The sequence below is a fragment of the Sorex araneus genome, chromosome X (genome assembly GCF_027595985.1).
Source record: "Sorex araneus isolate mSorAra2 chromosome X, mSorAra2.pri, whole genome shotgun sequence".
In the NCBI taxonomy this organism is placed as follows: domain Eukaryota; kingdom Metazoa; phylum Chordata; class Mammalia; order Eulipotyphla; family Soricidae; genus Sorex; species Sorex araneus.
The window spans coordinates 279,469,987-279,492,011 of record NC_073313.1 but is presented as its reverse complement, the minus strand read 5'-3'; the positions used below and the strand labels follow the sequence as shown (position 1 = coordinate 279,492,011).

At 40.6% G+C, this 22,025-nt stretch overlaps 1 protein-coding gene across 1 annotated transcript in view; it reads right to left on the bottom strand.

Annotated features, from left to right (window-relative positions):
• Positions 1 to 5,761: 5,761 nt before the first annotated feature.
• FOXN2 (forkhead box N2) overlaps positions 5,762 to 22,025 on the bottom strand; it is a 50,917-nt gene continuing 34,653 nt past the window's right edge. Inside the window, exons 3-6 of the mRNA XM_055120212.1 lie at positions 21,824 to 21,942; positions 20,182 to 20,246; positions 12,358 to 12,426; positions 5,762 to 10,199 (exon numbers count right to left, since the gene is read on the bottom strand). Of these exons, the coding sequence (XP_054976187.1) occupies positions 9,676 to 10,199; positions 12,358 to 12,426; positions 20,182 to 20,246; positions 21,824 to 21,942 (777 nt within the window). The 3' untranslated portion in view covers positions 5,762 to 9,675. The remainder of the gene's footprint in view (positions 10,200 to 12,357; positions 12,427 to 20,181; positions 20,247 to 21,823; positions 21,943 to 22,025) is intronic.

Sequence of the window (22,025 nt, the reverse complement as noted above, 5' to 3'; positions counted from 1 at the left end):
GTTATCTCAACATTATTTTATGTTTTCATTGTGTATGTCTTGCATATTTTGTGAAATTTTCCTCGTAGTATTTTATATTTTGCATATCACTGTGATAATTTTCAAAATTTCATTTTCCAGAAGTTTGTTGCTTAGATACAAAGGTACAACTAATTAAAAAAAACATGTTGACAATGGCATATGTGGACTTGCCAAATTTACTTTCTAGTAATCATTTGTTCTAGTAATTGTTTGTAGATTTGGGGGATTTTTTTAGTACACAACCCTGTCTTGAAATAAAGATGGTTCAATTTCTTCTTTTCTAAGCAGGTGCTCTTTGGTCGTTCCTTCCATTTCCTGTTCCTCCTTTAACTCTTCTGCTCACCATTCTGGCAATGATGCCCCGGACACTCGGAATAGAAGCAAGAGAGTAGATGCAGCCCCACAGTTTGCAGGGAAGCACCAGTGTCTCCTGGTGCTTTTATCAGGCAGAGGTATGTAGGGAATTGTGAGGGTAGGAGGAATTTTTTGTTGTTGTTTGTGTTGATTTTTGTGCCGCAACCAGGGATGCTCAGGGCTTACTCCTGACTCAGCTCAGGGATTACCTCTGGTGGTGCTGGGGGCCACTATTTGGGATGCCACAGATGAGCTGCATGCAAGGCAAGTGCCCTACCTGCCATGCCATCTCTCCAGCCCCAGGGTGGGGTCTTGTACAGCACATCACACTAACACACAGCCTGCAATAGCGTCACGGGTACTGGCAGAAAGCGCAAGATCATCGGCTGGAGACAAAGAAATTGGTTTCACAAGCCGAGAGCCCAGTTTTCCCTGTTATTATCATCCTAGTAAGGAACACTTTTTACTATCAATGCAGTGCGATTATATTATTACAAATAAATAAACATGTAATAGATCATTGAAATATTAGTTTTCCTCCCCTACTGTTCTTTATCTGTTTGAGGCTCATTGAGGATACATTTAGTTAGCATGTCTCCTTAGATTCCTTCTGGTTGGACAGTTCGAGATTTTCATCATTTTCGATGACCTTGACAGTAGTGTGCACACTGGGCAGGCAAAGAGTAATGTGCGAAGCTACTTTGTTTAAATACACAAATCAGTGCAGGAGGGCTTTGTGCAACAGCTGGAGGGCATACTCCGCATGGAAGGGGTTCATGTGAGCCTGAGCTCTGCCAGGCGGGAACCCCCAGTTTAGGTAGAAGCCCCAGAACACTACCAGGTGTGACCCAAAAGCCAAATAAAAATAAATGAGCATACAACACATTCTTTTAAGTCCCTCCACCCTGTTTGGGACATCCATTCTCTTCCCTCTGCAGTGGTCAGTGTTCACTGGGCTGACTGATATTTATTTGGACTGTTCATCAGTTTTCTTTCTGTTGCACACACAGAGGAAATCACTGGGTGATTCTTTTTCTTCTCTATTTTGCTATGCACAATCCCTTCGAATTCCTCCATTTTGCTACGTTTTCATCTTGTTATATAGCAGAATAGTATTCTACTGTGTTTTTATAAAATAGTCATAGCTTCTGAATCCAGTCATTCACCAATTCAAACTTTGTTTCCACAATGTAGCTATTTTGAAGTATGATGCAATAAACATTGGGAATACAACTTGAGTTAATTAATTCATATATTCTTTGTTTGGGGGACCATGTGGTGCTGGGGATAGAACCTGAGCATCCACAACAACTCACAGGTGTTTCTCCACATCTTGCCAATGCTCATTATTTTTAATAGTAACCATTCTAATGGTGTGACACAATAGTAACCGTCATTATGACTTTGATTTGTATTTCCCTAAAAATTTTAATGTGTTTATAGCATCATTTGATATGGTAGCTGTCCATTTGTATCTTTCTTGGAGCAATGTAAATAGCTCATATCTTTATGACTGGACAATATTCCAATTGGTGTTCTAACTTCCTTATCCATTCACATATTGAAAGGCATCTTGGTTGCTTTCAACTCTGAGTAATTGTAAGTAACTTTTTGTTCTTAGAAGTCATGCCCGGTGGTGTTCAGGGCTTCCTCCTGGTTCTGCATACAGGGATCACTCCCAGGCTCCAGGGTCATACGTGGTGCTGGGGACTGAACCTGGGCTAGCTGTGAGCAAAAGTATCCTACCAGTTGTACTAACTCTCTGGCGCCTTAACAAACTCTCTTCCAAAGTGGGTGTGTCATGCTCTATTCGCACCCGCAGAGTTCATGCTGCTCCAGGATTTTGGCTGGCATCTGGTGTTCATTTAGATTTCAAATAGGTTTGTAGTTGTATCCTGGTCTTTTGAACAGTTCCCTGTGTTTAAAATTTAGTGTTGAACATCTTTGTGTATGCCATCATTTCTGCATATGTCATCTACTTATCATTTTTGGTGAGGGGTATGTTCAAATAAGTATTCAGATATTTACTGATAATTTTTAAGTGCTTTTTGGTGTTTTGGTACTAGTTGTTAATCAGATGTTTTGTATATTTTACCACAGCTTGTCTCATACTCCGAGCAATGTCTGAGTAATTTTTATTTGTGATAAAGTCCAGTTTACTGATGTTTTCTTTCATGGGATTGTTTCTGTAGGGGCAATTTGTTAAGTTTTTAGTTACTAAGAATCATCATCATCATCATCCCGTTGATCGTCAAATTTCTCAAGTGGTCTCAGTAACGTCTTCATTTGTCCTAGCCCTGAGATTTTAGAAGCCTTTCTCTACTTGTCCTTCCCATCGATGCCGCATTGGAGGCTCTTTCAGGGTCAGAGAATGAGACCCAGCTTGATACTGGTTTTGGCATATGAATACATCATAGGGAGTTTGCCAGTCTCTCCCATATGGCAGGAAACTCTCGGTAGCTTTCCAGTTTCTCCCAGAGGGAGAAGTGGGCTATAAGATATGGCGTGACTGCAAAGCTTGCTTTTAAGTCTGGGAGCTTGCTTTTAAGTCTCTGGATGTTGGCCGTTGATGGGATTACAGCGCCAAGGGCAGTCCCTGGGTGTGACCACCTAGCTACTGGAAAATGGAAAATCTGGGCGGAAGAGGCCCAGTCCTGATCTGAGCAGGCTTGGAGGTCTCAGCTCCGGGTCCCACACACCTGGGTTCCTCTGCCGGTATCTTCATGCATGAGGCTTATCCGAGCGTGTGGAGAGAGGCCTTGAGCATGGCTGTAGCTAGGCTCCGGAGGTCTTCGGCCACCAGGAGCTTTGCTCAGGGCAGGGAGGGAAGCTAGAGCCCATCCCCTCTGAGGGGCCCTTGGGAAAATAGCCAGGCGCACTAAGAATCACTGATTCAAATAAAATTTGATACAAGACTATTTAGATGTTGTTTTCTTCTTGATTTTGGTGTGGTAATTTACATCTTTTAAGAAATTTGTTGGGCCAGAAATGTGGCTAGTGCTGCACACAGGAAAATTAATTTCATCTCACTTTTTGTTTTTGGGCCACACCTCAGAATAACTCTTGGTGGTGTTTGAGGACCATACGGGAGGCAGGGACGGAACACGGCTGGGCCATGTGCAAGGAAAGCACCTACCCACTGCTATCGCTCTGGCTCCTACACCTCATTATTGGAGTATGAAAGTCTTAATGCTATTCTATAAGGCTTTTAGTGTCTGTAGACTATGTCATTTTTATGTACTCTGAATCTTCTTGACAATTCCGTCTTTAATCTGGCTGGAAATATCACTGTATTACTGTCATATTGTTTATCAATTTGCTCGAGTAGGTGCCAGTAACGTCTCCATTTGTCCCTGTCGCATGCTAGTGTAGCCTAATGGCATATTGGGGGCTCTTTCAGGGTCAGGGGAATGAGGACCGTTGTTGTTACTGTTTTTGGCATATCGAGTGTGCCAGGGTAGCTTGCCAGGCTCTGCTGAACGGGTGGGAGACTCTTGGTAGCTTGCTGGGCTCTCAGAGAGGGATGGAGGCTTTTGGGGCGGCCTCTAGTCGCCTCTGCAGGTGTTCCCAGGCTACCGATGTCAGTTTTGGTCACTGGCATGTTGTAATAGACATAAAGACACTAAATAACTGGGTTTGCGTTACAAAGTGGGAACATTTCTTCCCCTGAGCATCCACACCGAATGCAGAGAATTCTATATTTACAGGCCGCCGCTGTCCACCCGAGGCAGGGGGGACCCCAGGGCGTGGTCATCCCTGCTCAGCCCTCCCCGCGCCCACGGAGAGGGGCGCAGTCGGGCTGCACGGAAGTAGGGCTTGAGCTGAGCGGAGGGTGGGCGGGAGGGCAGGTGAGGCCTGTCCGTGGGGTCGCAGCCGAGCCAGGTCGGAATCCAGGTGACGGCCACGGCCGCGGCTTGTCCCCGAGAGCCAGAGGCGCGGCCGGGCGGGCGACGCGCCCTCGGGGTCTCCGGGAGTCGCCGAGGCGAGCACGCGGGGGAGGCTGACGGCCGGGGCCTCCGGCCCCCCGCCACTGCCGCCCCTCGGCCCGTCGGCCCGTCGCCCCTGACGCCCCGCGGGGGCCGCCCGCGCCGAGCCGCGGTCCGAGGCGCGCCTGTCCCCTCCCTCCCAACGCTCCCCGCGAGGCCAGCTGACCCCCGCTCCCCGCGTCCCCTCGGCCGCAGGCTCCGTCCCGCGCGACCCCGGGCCTGCGTCCCCCGTTCCTCGGGGCTCGTGTCGCCGCCTCGGCCCGGCCCGCCGTGGGGGCCTGGTGGCAGGGCCCGGCGCACGGGGACACCGCGGCTCCCCGTCCCCCTCCGGACGAGGCTCGCCTCCTGCCGCGCTCCTCGCACCCGGGCCTCGCCGCTCCTGGCGCCGGGAGCAGCAGGGCCAGGCCTGCCCGCTTGGGCGCTGGCACCGACGCCTCCTCCGGGCGGGCCGCCGGCAGACGGACCAGGGGACTCTGTCCTGCGGGGCCTTCCTGGGCACGCGGATGCGCGGGTCCCAGGCTCGTGTCCGCAGTCGGCGGTGCCGGGTCACGGAGGGGGCTGGGGCTGCAGGCGCCCTCCCCCTCGGCGCGGGGGGCAGGGCGGGCGTTTCCCCGGGCCGAGACCCTCAGGCCGCCCCTGCGCGGGTGCAGACCCCAGCCCGCGCTGCCGGAAAAATCACTCGGAAATGCGGTTTTTCAGATTCCGGCGTTCCGGGTTTCTACCTTCCCACCGCAAATTTGAAGTAAAACGACTTTAAAGTCTTCATTTCTTATTTTTTCAAAATTTTATTTCGCAGTCTCAGATGTTCATGATAGAAAAGGAAGTCCCACACTGGGGCTGGGGAAATATGTCAGCCCCTAACGTGTGTTTTGCATACCGGTGGCCGAGACTCGGCCCTCGGGACTCCAGGGAGTGACCCCTGAGCTGGGGGCACGGCCTGAGCACTGCAGCGTAGAGCCTAAAATCTCGCAAGTGCTCTTGGGTTGGCGCAGGAGCACAGCAGGTAGGGCGCCTGCCTTGCCCGTGGCTGGCCCAGCTTCGATCCGTGGCGCCCCCAGTGGTCCCCAAGCCCGCCAGGGGTATCCCGTGAGGAGTAATGCCGGAGTGCAGGCCAGGAGTAGGCCCCGAGCACTGCTGGGTGTGATCCCCCGCCAAAGAAATGTTTTTGGAAAACATTTTCAGTTTAATTTCAGGAACTGCATAATTTAATTAACACTGGTCTAGTTTTCAGTGAATGGCACATCAGGAAAAACACCTGAAAAAGACAGTTATTAATTTTTCTATTGTGTGTAATTTCAGCTTTGCGATGCCATAACTGAAAAGTGTATACTTTTTGTGGTGTGTGTACGAGGATGAGTCAACTACATTCACTACCCAAAAGAATCAAGAAATCACAAAAATGCTATAAAACAAAGTTTATTCTGCAATACTTTATCATAACGAACTGCATCTCTTTGGTAAAAATAAATTTTATAAACGTCTTAATAATCAAGAGATTAGATACAAAAACTAAACATTTGTTAAGTTGTTTTCAATGTGAGCCGAGACTGGCGACTGAGAAGTAGTTCACTTGGACTGGTCATCTATGGCAGCTGTAACTCAAACTCAGGGCAATTTTTATGCTACATTAGAAAGGAAATGGTTTAATAACTCAAATTTCTTGTATCAGAAAGCATTCTTATACTTTCATTTAAAAATAAATAGTTAAAATGAATTGGCAATCATACATTTTTATACACTATATGATGGCAAAATAATACTTTAAAATTAAGCACTTCGTTTAATAAGAAATGTACAACAATCTTAAAACAAGTTTTAATAATGGCACTGGCAGTTAGATGCAAAGAATGTGCTTTAAGAACAAAAAGGCAGGTATGACATTAAAATATCCTACTTTGTCTTTCAATAAATATTTGACTACATCATTAACATACTGAAGTAAACTTTGATCAAAGCTTACATATTTCAAACTAACAAAAATCCATAAAATATATATAAACCAGAAAGCCTGAAGGTTTCATAATAGCTATGGTTTTCACCAAAGGTTTAGTTACTGTAAAATTTAAGACAACAGTATTTAAACTTTTTGACATATTCACATCAGTTGTTGAAACTGCTGGGAAAGGCCTCCTTCCTGGTTTACCAAGACACATATATCCCCTCAACACTTCGTTCTAGTTTTGAACTCATGCTAACATATATTTAACTGAACATTTATTATGAGTTTTTTAATATAATGCCTCAGAAAGTAGGAAAAGAAAAAAATTTTTAACTTTAATATGTACAAAGGAACCTAAGTTAAATCATGCTGGTAATAGGAAAAGACTTAAAGGCTCAAAGGTGGAAAAAAGAGATCCACCAATAATTAGCTTTTCCATTAATACAAGTAACATTTTCTTTCTCTGAATTTAAAAAGGGAAATATTAACTCATTTAGTAATATATTGCACAAAATTTTTCAAATACATTTTTAAGAAAACACTGATTTTATTTGGGATCTGAATAAGGAAGATTAATCATGTTAAGTCAAACTTTTACTAGGAATCTAATAAAAACTAAAATTGATGCTAAAACAAATTTTATTTTGCTGGTAAGGCAAATTATATATAACCTTAAGTCAGTTTTAGAATACAATGGAAAAACATAACCTCTTCAGGATTTCCAAGTTGTTTTTATCACAATAAAAGTCTATTATTAAAGTATTGCTGGAAATGTAATTTCCAGTCCACAAGACTGAAATTCAACTTTGTTTGATCAACCACTTTCCTTAAATTGGTTGGTTACTAGTTGTTTTTAATTTCAGCACACCTGAAGAATGTGATCATGTCTGTGGAAGCAATAAAGGGGGATTAAAATTAAAAAGGATCTTCTCCTTATAAAAGCAAATAGAAAGTGATACACTGAATTCTGCGAAAGAATTCAGAAGAATACTGTTTCCTCGTTTGCTTTGAGTGCAAGTCATTTTTTAGCCTTGCTAGAGTACAAGAAGAGAAAAAACATTAACAGTTTTTGTTATTTATCTGAAGACAAAAAAAATTTATGAAGATCCCTATTAACTGGGAATAATTCTTTCACTCCTCATCATAGATGAGGTTCCCAAAATTATGGCCTATCGACCTCTTTCAAAAAACAAAACAAAACAAAAACCCAAAAAACAATTCACTCAACATTTTCCTGAAAATCTAGCTCCTTTAAGTAGTGACAGTGTACTTGCAAGTGTGTGGCCTGCCCCACACTCCTCAGTTAACCCAGCACCTCCTACAGGAGGCCGACACAGCTGCCTTGGGGAAAGCGTCTTACATGGTTTTCCTTAACTCAGACAGAGTAACTAAAAATGGACAGAAACCAGAGAGAACATCTGTGATGTAGGACTTCAGTAGAACATAAATTGGAACCAGATCATTGAAATGCTCTTACTATAGTGTATCCAGAGACAGTGATAAATTGCTTCAGGATATTATGTTATTGCAATCATTTCAATAATTTTTTCCTCTATTACGACCGTAGTAGAAGCATTTCTTTTTCGGTGTTTTATCAATGCTTACACGTAAAAGGTACTAACATGTGTTGCTATTTTCTGTAGTAGATAAAGTTATATGCATATAAAAAAATCTAAATATCTCACCCTATACACTTAAGGATAATTTTTCATTATCAGCAAACTGTTATATTTAGCAGCACCAATTTTATTAATGTGGCTATCCAAGTTCATTTAAAACTCACATGAGAACAGGACAGATAATAGAAATAGGTATCCCTGGTTTAAAGTCTTGCCAATTGAAAAAGACATTTTCAGTATGCTTCTCGTTTGAGTTTTGCCCAAATAAAACTTAGAAGTTAAAATAAAAAGTTTCTCTCTTAAAAAAAAATCCAAGAAAATTCTCGTCATAGTAACAGCTAAAAGCAACAAACCAAAATCATAACTGTGTATGTATGATGCATGTGTAAGAGTATGAAACTACCAGAAAAATGAAAACGAATCACTCTTTTGTGGAGCAGGTGTAGCATGAGTTAAGACGAACCTTCTGGAAAGGTGATTCCATGTTGTAAAAAATATAGAGATAATGAATAAATTGTTTTATTAGTATCCCTCATTATGAATATAGTAAAACTATACAAATGGAAAAACGTCTCATTCAAGCAGATTTGTTCAGATATTTAAAATGCCTTAGTCAATGCATGTCTGGAACAGGTATAGAAAATCTCTTAGCATGGAATAATGGCACATATAGGAATTACCCTGCCTTCTCTAAAAGGTATACTGTATATGTTCTTTTCATGAAACTGAAATCCATGAAGATATTTTGTCTTTAGTTTTGTTAAAGCCTTTAAAATTTAATTAAGGATATACAAATTTAATTCACATATAAGCCTAAGTTCTCCTCAATGACCAACCTTTGTGATGACATAAGTATTCGAAATGCTTAAATTTGATTACACTCCATATCTATTATAAGAGCCACAGAAAGCAGCACATGAAACAAGCAAATGAAAGACTCTTATTGCAAAGTTGTGCCCAAACGGTTGGTGCAAGCTCCATCCTACACTTTATGGCTATATCCCCCTCTGGGTAGTTTCCAGTCAACAGAAACAGCTAGCAGCTAAAATTTACAATGGTTGCAAAGCACTTGGGGAAATACCAGAGGCTCTTGTAAATACTACACAATATTAGAGAACTAAGAAAAAAAAATCAAAGAAAATACTGTAATAGAAATTGGAGTGTTCTTAGATGAAATTATACCACAAATTGTCTTTCCTAAATCTTAGGATTCTCTGCCATAGTCTCTGCCTATGTAACCAAAAGGAACTTTCTACACTGTAATATTTTCTAATTTATACTGCTTTGCTCATGTTTCAATAAATAATAAAACAAAAATACGACAAAAATTTCCAATGTCATCGTACTGGATTGTGTGTCAAGAGAGGAGTATGGGGGGAAAAAATCAGCACATTGTTAGATCAATCAATAGTCACTTATTGACTAAAAAAGAAAATGAAAAGTTAGATAGCTTCAAATTCTTCCATTTTGATATATTAAAAAAAAATCTTTCCTACAAGTTTAAGACAGAGAGTGGAGAATTTCTTTTATAAAAAAAATTTACAAAATTTGGAGACACTTATCGCAAAAATCATGCATCTAGGACTTCACCTCGTGTTTATGGTTGGGCATGATCCTAACAGCAATTATAAAAAAAAGCCCCAATTATGCCCCTCCCCACCCTGAAAGAAAAGAAGTCCATTATGGCTTTGCTATCCCTTGTGAATAATTAAAGAGTATTGCCACACTGTAAAATAATTCCACACTGATCAGATTTCTATTTCTTCCGCTGCTTCTGACTCTGAGTCTTCGCAGCACTTATCAGGGAGCCCAGACACGTGCGGATGCCCGCGAGGTGGAGCAGAGAGCCAGCCGCCTCCTTGAGCTCCTCATCGATCTCTTGACACGACTGTTTCCTCAGCTTTTTGCCCGGCTGCCCTTTCTCCGAGGTACTGACACAAGCCTGGGACACATAGCCACTATCCCCCAGGGGGTCATCTTCATAGTCCACGTCCGTATCTTCTTCACTAGGAAACCCCTCGCTGCCGTCACTGCCCGCACGGCTGCTCTTTGGGATAAACTCGTACACCTCATCCACAGACGACAGGGAAGATACGCTGGCCCTGGAGGCACAGCGCTGTGCCGCCATGCTGCTGGCACTGTAATTGTGGTCTTCCTTTGGGTCGATGCTGGTGGCCGAAGAGTCACTCTCTTGCAGCCGCACAGTAGCCGGATGGCTAAAAGCACTGCCGTAGCTTCTCTTGGTTTGCACTGCTGTTGTGAGGGGAAGGGGCTTCTCACCTGTGAAGAAGAGTTTCGTCAGGAGGACACATGCATTTGGCTGCACAACAGGTAAGAACCACCCCACCCCTCCTGAGTAATAATGCTTTAGGTTAATATTTTACAATTTTCTTTTATGCAGACTATATTACCCTATAGGTATTAGAAACAATTTTAAACCACTTAATGAATGATGTGTCTTGACCTTTTCCCGGGAAATATAATTATCTCAAGGTGTTCATAAAAAACCTCAATACAAATGTACTCCTTTTTAGCTAAGCATTTTCTTGTTGATATTTGTATTGTCCTCAATATTCACTCATACTATACTGCAATGAAAATCTTTGTAAATGTATTTCTTTCACATATGCAATATTTTCTAAGAGGAATCCCATTAATTGGAATTTCAAAGTCAAAGAATAAACAGGTTCAGGATCATATGTAAATGGGGAAAAAGGTTCAATATCGGTGTGACGGGCATAATTCAATGGGCTGGAGAACATGATTTGCTTGTAGGAGACCTGGACTCCATCCCTGGCATCATATAACAGTTCCCTGAGCACTACTGGGTGATCCCCAAAATAAAAAGAATACACAGATTTAAAATGATAATTGAGTGGGATTAGTGTTCAAATATTAAATGTAATCAAATATTGTGAACTACTTTACAAAATAAAAAATTTTTTAAAAATAGTAAAATGATCATTGAGACTTGAGGAATAGTGCAGTGGCTTAGTGCCTGCCTTATGTGTTCATGAGTTCATGGTCATGAGTTCAAATCCGTGGTGCCCACCCAACACCAGTGCATTTCTATCTATATTGCAGTCAAGTGTGTAAGACACACACACACACACACACACACACACACATACACGGGGTGGGGGGAAGAGGAAGGAAGTTGTGGAAGCCTCAGTGAGCACCACAATTATAATGGTGTGGCACTGAGGCCAGGAAGTAAAGTATCTGGTGAACATTGTGTCAGCATCGCAGTGGCCCTGACAGCACCACAGCCAGACTTGTGGTTATGCCTCAACTCAGAGTGTGACCAGGGTGAGAAGTTGCAGAAGTGCTGCAACAAGGTGTGCAAATGTCAGTGAGTAGTTTAGCCAAGTGTGCAAACACTGTAACCTGACATGCAAATAGGGTGAGCACCAGCTTTAAAAAAAAAAAAAAAAGCATGCAACATCAGAGCCAGGGTGGCAACAGAGGGAAGGGGGCCAGGAGGGAAAAACAGACAAAACTTGAAAAATAAAATTAGGGGCCAGAGCAATAGGACAGTGGGTAGGGTACTTGCCTTGCATATGAGTAACCTGGGTTCAATCTCCAGCACCCCATACTGTCCCCCGAGCTGCTGGGAGTGACCCCAGTACAGAGCCAGGAGGGAGCCCTGAGCACCAAGTGTAGCCCCCACCCCCAAAACATCATAATTGGTATTCCTAATTTTGTCTTCCAAAAGCCTATGCTACCTTATATATAGTAGAGTGCTTACAATATGCAGACTTCCCAAACCTAGTACCATTTTAAGTATCATTTACTGAGTATCATAATCTCTAAACAAAAGGTAATGTTTCAATATTGTCTCATTTTGCACTTTCCTGATTTCGAGAGAAGTTGTGTATCTTCGCAAATGTGTATTGTCCATAATGTTTGTCCTCTAAGACCCACCTGCTTGTGTATTTGCTGGCTTTTCTACCAAACCATCTTCTATTTCTTTTCCATTGGATCTTTTTATATGTACTCAACAGCAAACCCTTACTTGATATACAAAGCAAAAGAAAAAATAGTTCCCTAGTGTTTTACCATGCTTTACTTTTTTTTTCTTTTTTTTTCATGCTTTACTTTTCTTAAAGATATTTTTTGTTGTCAGTTATACAATTTTGACATTTAAATTTACCTATCCTGTCTTTTATATTTTTATAATTCTTATTTTAACTTAAATATTCAAGTTTAATATCTAAATGTCTTAGTTTTCGGTGAATGTAAAAAATTTCTATCATATAATTAACTTCACTTTCAATTAAATTACTCACATAAATGAAAGGTAATGATAAAACAAGTTTAGTGATAAAAACACAATTTAGATAAAAATATTTCTTCCTGTAATATGTACAATTTCACATGCTAAATTACATTTTAAAAGGAGTCACAGGAATGTTTAAGAAATATCATGATTTCTTACATTCTAAAATCCCTTGTTTTATAGAAGTATTTAAGAGCATCATTGCTGTGGCAGCATCAATATCAGATTCTGAAAAAGAAAAAAAAAGATAATGTTAAGGTTCCTTAAAATGAGAAAATAATATTAATGATTTGAATGCACTTAAAGAAAACCAACTGTGAGATTCTTCCCTTGCTGGGAACCACACAGTGGCAGCAGCAGGGGAAGACAGACACACGTGAGGTTAAGATGAAGCCTGGGCCCAGGCTCAAGGCTTGTCCTGGCACTGTAAGCCACCAAGTTACCTACCAGGGCCTGCTACATTAAGTTTTTAGTTTATATACTTCTACTTAAAAAACAAAACAAACCCAGAAATATATTTATAAAATAGAAATAAAAACAAGCAACAGATTTTACAATCTGCTTTGTTCACCTGGAATTATGAAGTACTATGAACAAGAGTATACAGAGAAGAGCTAAGAGGAACTGAGATAATTTCTCTAATTATTTAGGAAGAAAATGAAAACCTGAACTGAGCTCAATAAGGTTTGCCCTCTAACTAAATTAGCTAATGGCATTACTTTTTAGCATTAAAAAAAAAAAGACATATTGTACCTGAAGTTATGATATAAGACATTGTTATAGGAGGTAAAAATGTAATTGGTCAATTTAGATCAAGTACATTTCTAAATGCTAAATACTAACAACACAAAAAAATCAGCAATTTCTTCAGTTGTATTATTTTTTGTTTGTTTTGATTTGGACTGGAGCTATAGTAGGGCGTTTGCCTTGCACACGGCCGACCAGGGTTCGATTCCTCCGTCCCTCTCAGAGAGCCCGGTAAGCTATCTAGAGTATCCCACCCACACGGCAGAGCGTGGCAAGCTACTACCCGTGGCGTATTCAATATACCAAAAACAGTCACAACAAGTCTCACAATGGAGATGTTACTGGTGCCCGCTTGAGCAAATTGATGAACAACGGGACGACAGAGCTACCTACCTTTACACTGAAATTTAGTAATCTTTTAGTCTGAAAAACTTTAATAGGATAAAACTGAAAGAGCATAATCTAAGTGTGGAAGAAAGTTAGGAATAAATTACAAGGGTTAAGTGCAAAATCAGACTCAGGAGTTAAGGTGACAGTAAAAAAGGTCCGAGCCGAGGTCTTGCATGCTGGAGACCCCATTTTAGCCGTGTCTAGCACTCCCGGAACTGCTGACTGTCTGACCCAGCCTGACTTTCCTACTTGTAGAGAACTGATTAGAGCTATTGCTAGCGATGGCCCAGGGACTCTGCACATGGCTGAGGGAACCCTACCAAATGATTAATGAGTAAGTGTACTGTCTGTCCTCTTGTCTAAGACTACGACAATGATCTCTAAATAACATGCAGTACTTGAAGGGGCGTGACATGATCTCAGTATTAAAAACTCCTTTAACCCTCTCGACTGTCCGATGTGAGGGCCACGAGCATCTGCATCTGCACGTGGGAGGGCTCCAGCCACAGGTATCACCCGAACCGCAGCAGGCGAGCTGTAGAAGGCCGGTCTTTGGTCCATTTTCTAATACTGAGTATTAGTTTCCTCTCAGACTTTCTAGCCAACCATGTGACTGGTGATAGTATGGTGAGATTTATATGCAAATAGAGGGATCAAGTGATACGCTCAAACATTTGTAATATAAGCCATGATATAAAGTTTTATCAGAAAAAAAAAGTGAAATAAAATGTAAGTAGAAAGATGATGTAGAAAAGAGTCAGGCTCTCAGGGATGTACTGAGTAAATAACAGGAACTTGTAAAAATCCACATAATGCCACCTCAGAACTGTAAGCAGACTATTTCCTCTGTGCACGTATGTGTATCAACACACATCTTACTACAAAAGAAAAACAATGTATAGTACTAACTTGATTTCTCTTTTTTTGTTGTTGTGGTGCTGGAATTAACTCACGGCTTTATACATACAAGGCAAGTATTTTACTAACCTAACTTTTCTACTTACAGTGATACAGAATGACAGCAAACTTGACTCTTGCCATAAACTTAACTTTATATAAGATAAAACTTCCAACACCCCACCAATTAATACTAGAAAAAAAAGTGCAACTTAATTAACTCAAAACACACGGGTAATCAAGAACATCAGATTATCAATGATCTAAGGTATAATGAAGTTATGAAAACAAAATAAAAACTGTCAAATTTACAATTTTGATTTATTGTACTCATTTTTTTCCTTGTCATTGTTACTGTTTTCGGCATATCGAGTACAGCACAGGTAGCTTGCCAGGCTCTGCTGTGCACGCGGGATACTCTCGGTAGCTTGCTGGGCTCTCCGAGAGGGACAGAGGCTTTTGAGGCGGCTTCTAATCGCCTTTACAGGTGTTCCCAGTCTACCGATTGCCGGCTTTTAGTCGACTGGCATGTTGTAACGATCTGCACACTGACAAACATGTACCTGTCTGCATCTCTGGGCAGCACCTGGGACATCTGTGGTAATGACAGTCCTCATTCCCCTGATCCTGAAAGAGCCATCAGGCTAAACTAGCACTCGACGGGGACAAATGGAGATGTTACCGGCACCCACTCGAGCAAACAGATGAACAACGAGATGATAGTGATACAGTGATTTTTTTCTGGTATTAAAATGAGGGGCTGGAGCGATAGCACAGCAGCAGGGCATTTGCCTTGCACTCGGCCGACCAGGGTTTGATTCCTTTGCCCCTCTCGGAGAACCTAGCAAGCTACCGAGAGTATCTTGCCTGCACGGCAGAGCCTGGCAAGCTACCCATGGCGTATCCGATATGCCAAAAACAGTAACAACAAGTCTCAAGATGGAGATGTTACTGGTGCCCGCTCAAGCAAATTGATGAGCAACAGGGTGACAGTGACAGTGATTAAAATGAGAAGTCACAGTTGTTTACCATCACAACTGAAAATAATACACGATATTTTTTTCAATAACAGATACCTTAACGGTGGTGTTTTTGCTTTTTTTGGTATCAGGGTCTCACACATGCAAAGCAATTGCCCTAACACTGAGCTATATCCCCAGCTAAAATGACCGTGTTTTTAAAATTCTATGGGATCTGGGGACGCAGTTCAGAGGTATAAGGGATGTACACATATGTGAGGCTCTAGGTTCACCCTGGGTTCACCTATCACTCAGTGGTAGGCCGAGCACTTGTCTTGCATGCATTAAATCTTGAATTTGATCTCCAGCACTGCAAGGGGATCAAATAAAACATGAAGGGGGGAAATGCGATCAGCTATATTATCTAATGTATTGATAACAAAGTGTGAAATCTGTTTCTTATAGTCTTCCTATGCTTTTCCTAACACTACTAAATTCAACGAATAATCATTCCCAAGTAAGAGTCATTTGTCATTAGAGTCTGAGCACAGAGCCAGGAGTAACACCTGAGCACTGCTGGATATGGACCCCAACTACCAACCTCCCCCCACTTAGTTGAAAGTCAGATATTTCCTTTTTAATCCTTCTCAGTTCTGACTGGAGTTCAAATCATGCTGCTGATAAGGGTTAATGAAATTCCTGTTGAAATTGTTAACTATGTTTCCTATGCTGAGATTAGGAAACTATTGAGAAAAAAATTAAAAGACATTACTTTTAGCCACGTGAAGTTGAGAGCTGTAAGACAAACCAACAAGTTTCAGTTACTTAATTCCCACTTATTTAGAGAATTAGGAATGATAAGAGTCTGAGAAGTAGAATTCAAGTGGTTATAGGTTTTTTTCAAAATGTGGAAGTATAAGGTTCCTACTTATCATGATTTGGTATATTACTGAGGGTGGGGATGGGTACTAAGGACATTATTATCATTAATATGGTCACATTTTAATGTCCACAGCCCCAAGGTAACCTGTCACATCATACCAAATAAGAACATTTTGTTTTTAAAGAGTGGGAGAAACTGCAAACTCAGTCATAAATATGAGGATCCACAGCCTCTGTCAAAACAAACATATTTTCACACAGCAACCGCATGAAGAGGCTGGCTTATGCTTCTTCCTTTTCAGGTTTTGGGCCACACTATGTGGCGAAGCGTGTCAGTGGCTATGCTGTTGCGGGGGGGTGGTGGCGCAGCTTCCGGAGGTGCCTGGGGGCACATATGTGGTGCTGGGGACCAACCCCCAGTCTCCTGCATGCACAGCCTGCGCACGAGCCCTTTGAGTTATCTCCCCGCCCATCTTGTTTTTAATAAAGGAGAAATTTTCAATACATTATTAATACCTTAGGCTTCCTGGATCACTTTCCTTTCACTTTAATATTATGCAAATTAAAAATCATAAATTTGCACTTAATCCACAACATCATTGTTTGAATTTCACATTTGTTTGCACTATGACTAGGTAAATACTAGAGTTTTCTAAGCCAGAATTTGTTTCATTTGTTTTGTTCACTGATGTATTATCGCTGGCGTCTAGCACAGTGCCTAGCCCAGAAGTGTACTCAACGAGTGTTGTATTATTGTTATTTTTGTCTGTTCTAGGGTCATACCCAGAGATGCTCAGAGCTTACTCCTGGCGGCTCTGCCCTTGGGGATCAGTCCTGGTGAGCTTGGGGGACCACAGAAGGTGCTGGGGATCAAACCCAAAATGGCCATTTGTGAAGCAAGAATGCTACCCACTGTACTATTTCTTTGGCTCATTTTCCTATTATTATCGTTGTCTTTTGCTACCTTATAGACAATAACCTTTATTAGTACATAAAAATAGAACATTATGAGGTGAACAAAACTGTACTTTAACTATTCCACCTTCTATTCTGAATTTCTAAGCCTAACTTCTATTTTTAAAAAAATATTTGTTTATTTATTTGTTAGTGAATCACCGTGAGGGTACAGTTACAGATTTACATATTTTTGTGCTTGTTTTTCAGTCATACGAGGCTCGAGTACCCATCCCTCCACCAGTGCCCATTCACCACCACAGATGATCCCAGTATCCCTCCCACCCCACCCTGCCTCTGTGGCAGGGCATCTAACTTCTATTTTTAATCTAAAAATAGCTCTACTATAGTAATCAACAAAAATGATTCTAAAAAGTGGTAGATGAATTTGATGTTGTTAAATTACTAAACCCCAACAATGATGAAGTAATTTTTACATAACATAAAACTGACGATGCTGCCTCACTCTTTAAGTCCTGAGCGCCTCCTGAAGGGGAGGAAAGCAGACTGGAACTCAGAGTTGCTTCTACACCATTTCTGTACTAGTTGTCTGCTTTGATAAAAGTTAGTCCCTCCAAACTTTATTTTATTTTCAAAAGAAGATAAAATATCTCAAAGAACTGTCTTGATGATTAAACAAGATAGTGTATGCAAAACCATCAGAGAAAACTCAACTGATGCTAATTAACACATTGACACCAGAGCTGCAATTTGTGTTAATTAAGCCATATGAGCCACTGGTATTGTTCATGTCATAGGAAGAAAAAGAAACTCCTTATGCTAAGTATTAGTCCCCCCTGATTCAGCAAAAGCCTTCTCAGAAGTCTTCACCTGCCTCGCCCAAACGGAACGTTCGCATTCACAGCAACCTGACCGAGGCCTCCTAGCCTTCTTTGATACTCCCAGGCTCTGCCCATACTCATCAGCAGGTGATTTTCAGCAAACGCCCGCCATGAAATTTCTAGCTACCCTTGAGAGTTGAGTATTCTCCCAGCTTTTGAGGTCCAGAGCAAGCATAACACGTCCTTCTCCAAAAGACATTTTCTGATCTTTTTCCAAGCTTAATTTGTCCATTTCCTTACTCTCCTAAACTCTGCATGACTAATCAACCCTCATTAATCTGTGTGACTTCTGAGAGCACAGGTCTCCTTCACCTCTGCCCAGCCTACTAACAGTACCTGGCACTAAGTAGGAACTCAACAATTACTTGTAGAATAGTTGAACGTTAAACAAACTTTCCCCCCAAAAAAACATAGAAAAAAGCAAACTTCCTCAGAAGTTTCAGAAAACACCCGAAAACAATGATTCCAATGTAAGTTTTCACATTTTTGAGACCTATACGCACTGCCCTTAAAATTCACAGGAATTAAGAAATCTATTTTAGCAAAGACTGCATTTATTTAACCAGGAAAACTAACTACCCTCCGCTGCCAAGTGAACTATTCTTAGGAGAATAAGCCTGAGTACCCAGACGAAGGGAAGGGAGCGGTCTGCAGCGTGGAGAGACAATGCATATTGTATGCTGCCATTAGACAGAGAAGGACCAATGTTCTAGTTATGAACAAGTGGGCCTGAAATGAACAACAGAAAATTGTAGAAGTGTCTGTTTTCATAGGAAGGATCAAAATTTAAGTGAAAAAAAAAAAAAAGAGCAGGAAAAGATTCCAAATATTGCAATGATAATATTCTCAAATATTGTATATAAATTGAGCTTTAAGTCTGAGTATCAGAATTTACTGAGATTAGTGTCCCAGATATACAGAAAGACTTTTAGTCTGAGAATTTCTATTTTATTTTTGATTTATTTATTTATTTATTAATTTTGCTTTTGCTTTTGCACAGGGGTTACTCCTGGCTCTGCACTCAGAAATTACCAGGAGGTGCTCAGGGAACCATATGGAATGCTGGGAATCGAACCTGGGTTGGCCACGTGCAAGGCAAATGCCCTACCCATTCTGCTATTGCTCCAGCCCCAGAATTTCTATATTAAAGAATATTTAAAAAATACATCTCTAGGCTCCAAAATAATGTTTAAAAAATTAATGTACTACTAATTTACATTAACAATGAGAAAGGAGGAAAACTCACTGATTCAAAAATATACTACAGACTTCTACAAGTTAATATTTTGCCACTTTCTTTACACTTAACCTATAAAATCTTATGAACTATATTGTAATCCAGAGGTCAGCAAATTTTCGTAAAAATAAAATACTTACCAGAATAATAAAGTATGCTTTATTCTTTGTGTGTTTAAAGTAAAATAGTTTCATTCAGAAAAATGTAGAGAAAAAATTCACAACACAGAGAATGCAACTATTTTATTCTTAAAATGTTACTCTAACTGTCATCCTGTTGCTCACTGATTTGCTCCAGTGGGCACCAGTAACGTCTCCATTGTGAGACTTGTTACTGTTTTTTGGCATATCGAATACGCCATGGGTTGCTTGCCAGGCTTTGCCATGTGGGCGAGATAATCTTGGTAGCTTGCCAGGCTCTCCGAGAGAGGCAGAGAAATCGAACCTAGGGTCGGCCGCGTGCAAGGCAAACACCCTACCCACTGTGCTATTGCTCCAGCCCCTTAAAATATAATAAAGGAAACTAAAATAAGAATTTTCAGCTTTGTGGATCAGATACAATAGAGTTCTCTGTTGCAGCCATTTAACTCAACTGTTATAACAAACTTCATAAGCCTAAGGATACTGTTCTCTTTTAGCCATTTACAAATCCAAAGGTAACCCTAACTCACAGAGCATGCAGAAACAATTACAGGAGAAACGCCATCCACGGGACAATTCAACAAGCTACATGTTAGTCTAGTACGGACTTGAGAAATCTCTACTGATATCATAAAGAATATTTTCTTATTTTCAAGGAAAACATACTTAAAAGGAAACGTAAGAGGCAATATAAAGTAGTATGTACAATATAAGTCCAGTATTTGGAAAAAAAAATTATGTGTCCATGCATGAAATTATGTCTAGTCATGCTATAAAATTATGTCTAGTCATAAAATGGGCCACAGCAATTCTAGTAAACTGTCAACAACAGAATATTCCTACTTCCCCAATCTTCTAAAACAAAATACTTAAAATTAAAATCATGACTTTAGATTTGAGTTTTTAATGATATAAAATACTGATCTTATACATACCTTTGAGGGTTTGCACCTGGTTTGGCTTCAGTATAGAGCTTAAGTAGTGAGGTGAGAAAGAGCCACTGAAAAATAAGGAGATAATTTTATTTCAAAATAAGATAAACATAACTGCTTACTGAAAAAATTTGTTTCACCTTTTACAGATCTAAGTCACAAAAGCAATTTGTAGAATTAAAAAACCTATTTCTATGTTCAACCAAAAACAAAACATAAAATTACATAACTTTTGGATGTTCTTAGGTAAAAATAATTCACCTTTTAGTTCTTTTGCCTGTAAAAGATGAATAATCGATATCTCACGTAGCATTGCTTTGATAATTAAGTAAGCATAGAGCAAGTTAGGGCTGACGAAATAGTACAAAGGTATAGGTATAGACGTAGGCGCTTGCCTTGCAAGAAGCCAACCCTGGTTCCAACCCTGAAACTGCATGTGGTCTCCTGAGCACCTCCAGGAGTTAAGCCCTGAGAACCACTGGAGTGTCTAAAATCAAGCAAAAATAATAGAGCACTCTGAATGTCTGGAACAATAACAGAATACTATTTGGTTTTGTATTGGATGCTAAGGTTAAGGTTTGGTATGTTAATACAGGCATGACTACAGATAGAAAGCATTTAGCAGAAACTTATTTTAGGAGGGTTATACGCACACACACACCCCCAACATGCACCTCACACAAAATCAAGTCAAACTTTATATATCTATTCATAAAAGTAGACCATCCATTTTTAATAAGTTCCAATACCTTTTTATAAAAAAAAAAACTTTTTAATTAAGTCACTGTGAGATAGACCCTTACAAAACTGTTCATGATTGGATTTTGGTCACACAGTGTTCCAACAGCCATCCCTCCACCAGTGTACATTTCCCAGCACCAGTGTTCCCGGGTTCCCTCCCATCACCCCCCGCCCCAGTTAGAATACTTTTTATGAAAAATTTACTAGAAAAACTCCTAACAAAAATAAAACACAATAAAAACTCAAATATTATTTTGCTTATCAAACAAGTAAAAATTTGAGAGTTGAATGAACTTTTCAAATACTAAAAATCCTGTGAAATAAAACAAAAATTTAGAAAAACCAAATATGCATATAAAAATGTTTCATGTGGCCAAGAAGAATGCTCAAAGTGAGGGACACTCAAGGCCCTGAACTTGATTTCCTTCCTGAGCACTGCGTGGTGGGCCCCTGGTGCCCTAATGGGTCCAAGAAGCCGCACTCTGCAAGGCCCACAGCCTGGGACTGGCTGAATCCCTCCCACAACCACTGGGAAGGGTCCCTTCTGCCCCCGGCGGGAAAAAAAGAGATGTTCAAGAACAAACTTAATTTTATGTTTTGGAACCAATTAAAAGGAGTTAACATTTGTGTAGCTGAAATTGTCTTAAAATTTTACTCAAGAGTTTAGTTATAGTCAAGATTGTGTATGTTTTCCAGAATGCAATTTCTCACATATTTCTTGCTTTCTAATAACACAAGTTATATGAAATAAAAATGCCTTAGGCTAATGTCCTACTCACAAATATTTCTCTATCCAGTAAAAAATCCAGGCAAAAGACCCGAAAGCTTATTAGCTTTGTTAGCCAGGTCTTCTGTATCACGCAGTGAACTGAATTACCACAACACTCAGATCAAGACCCTCTACCTTTGAGGAGATGCTGGAGGGGTGTTGAACGGCGAGGAAAAGGACTGCTTCTTCAGTGCCTGCATAAGACTGGGTTTATACTCTGGATCAACGCACCATAAGGAACCTTTTCCATTAACCTAGAATAAAATAGGCCAAGATTAATAACCTGAAGCTTTAAGATATGAATGGTATCTGAACAGATTAAGTAAATGAGTGAGGG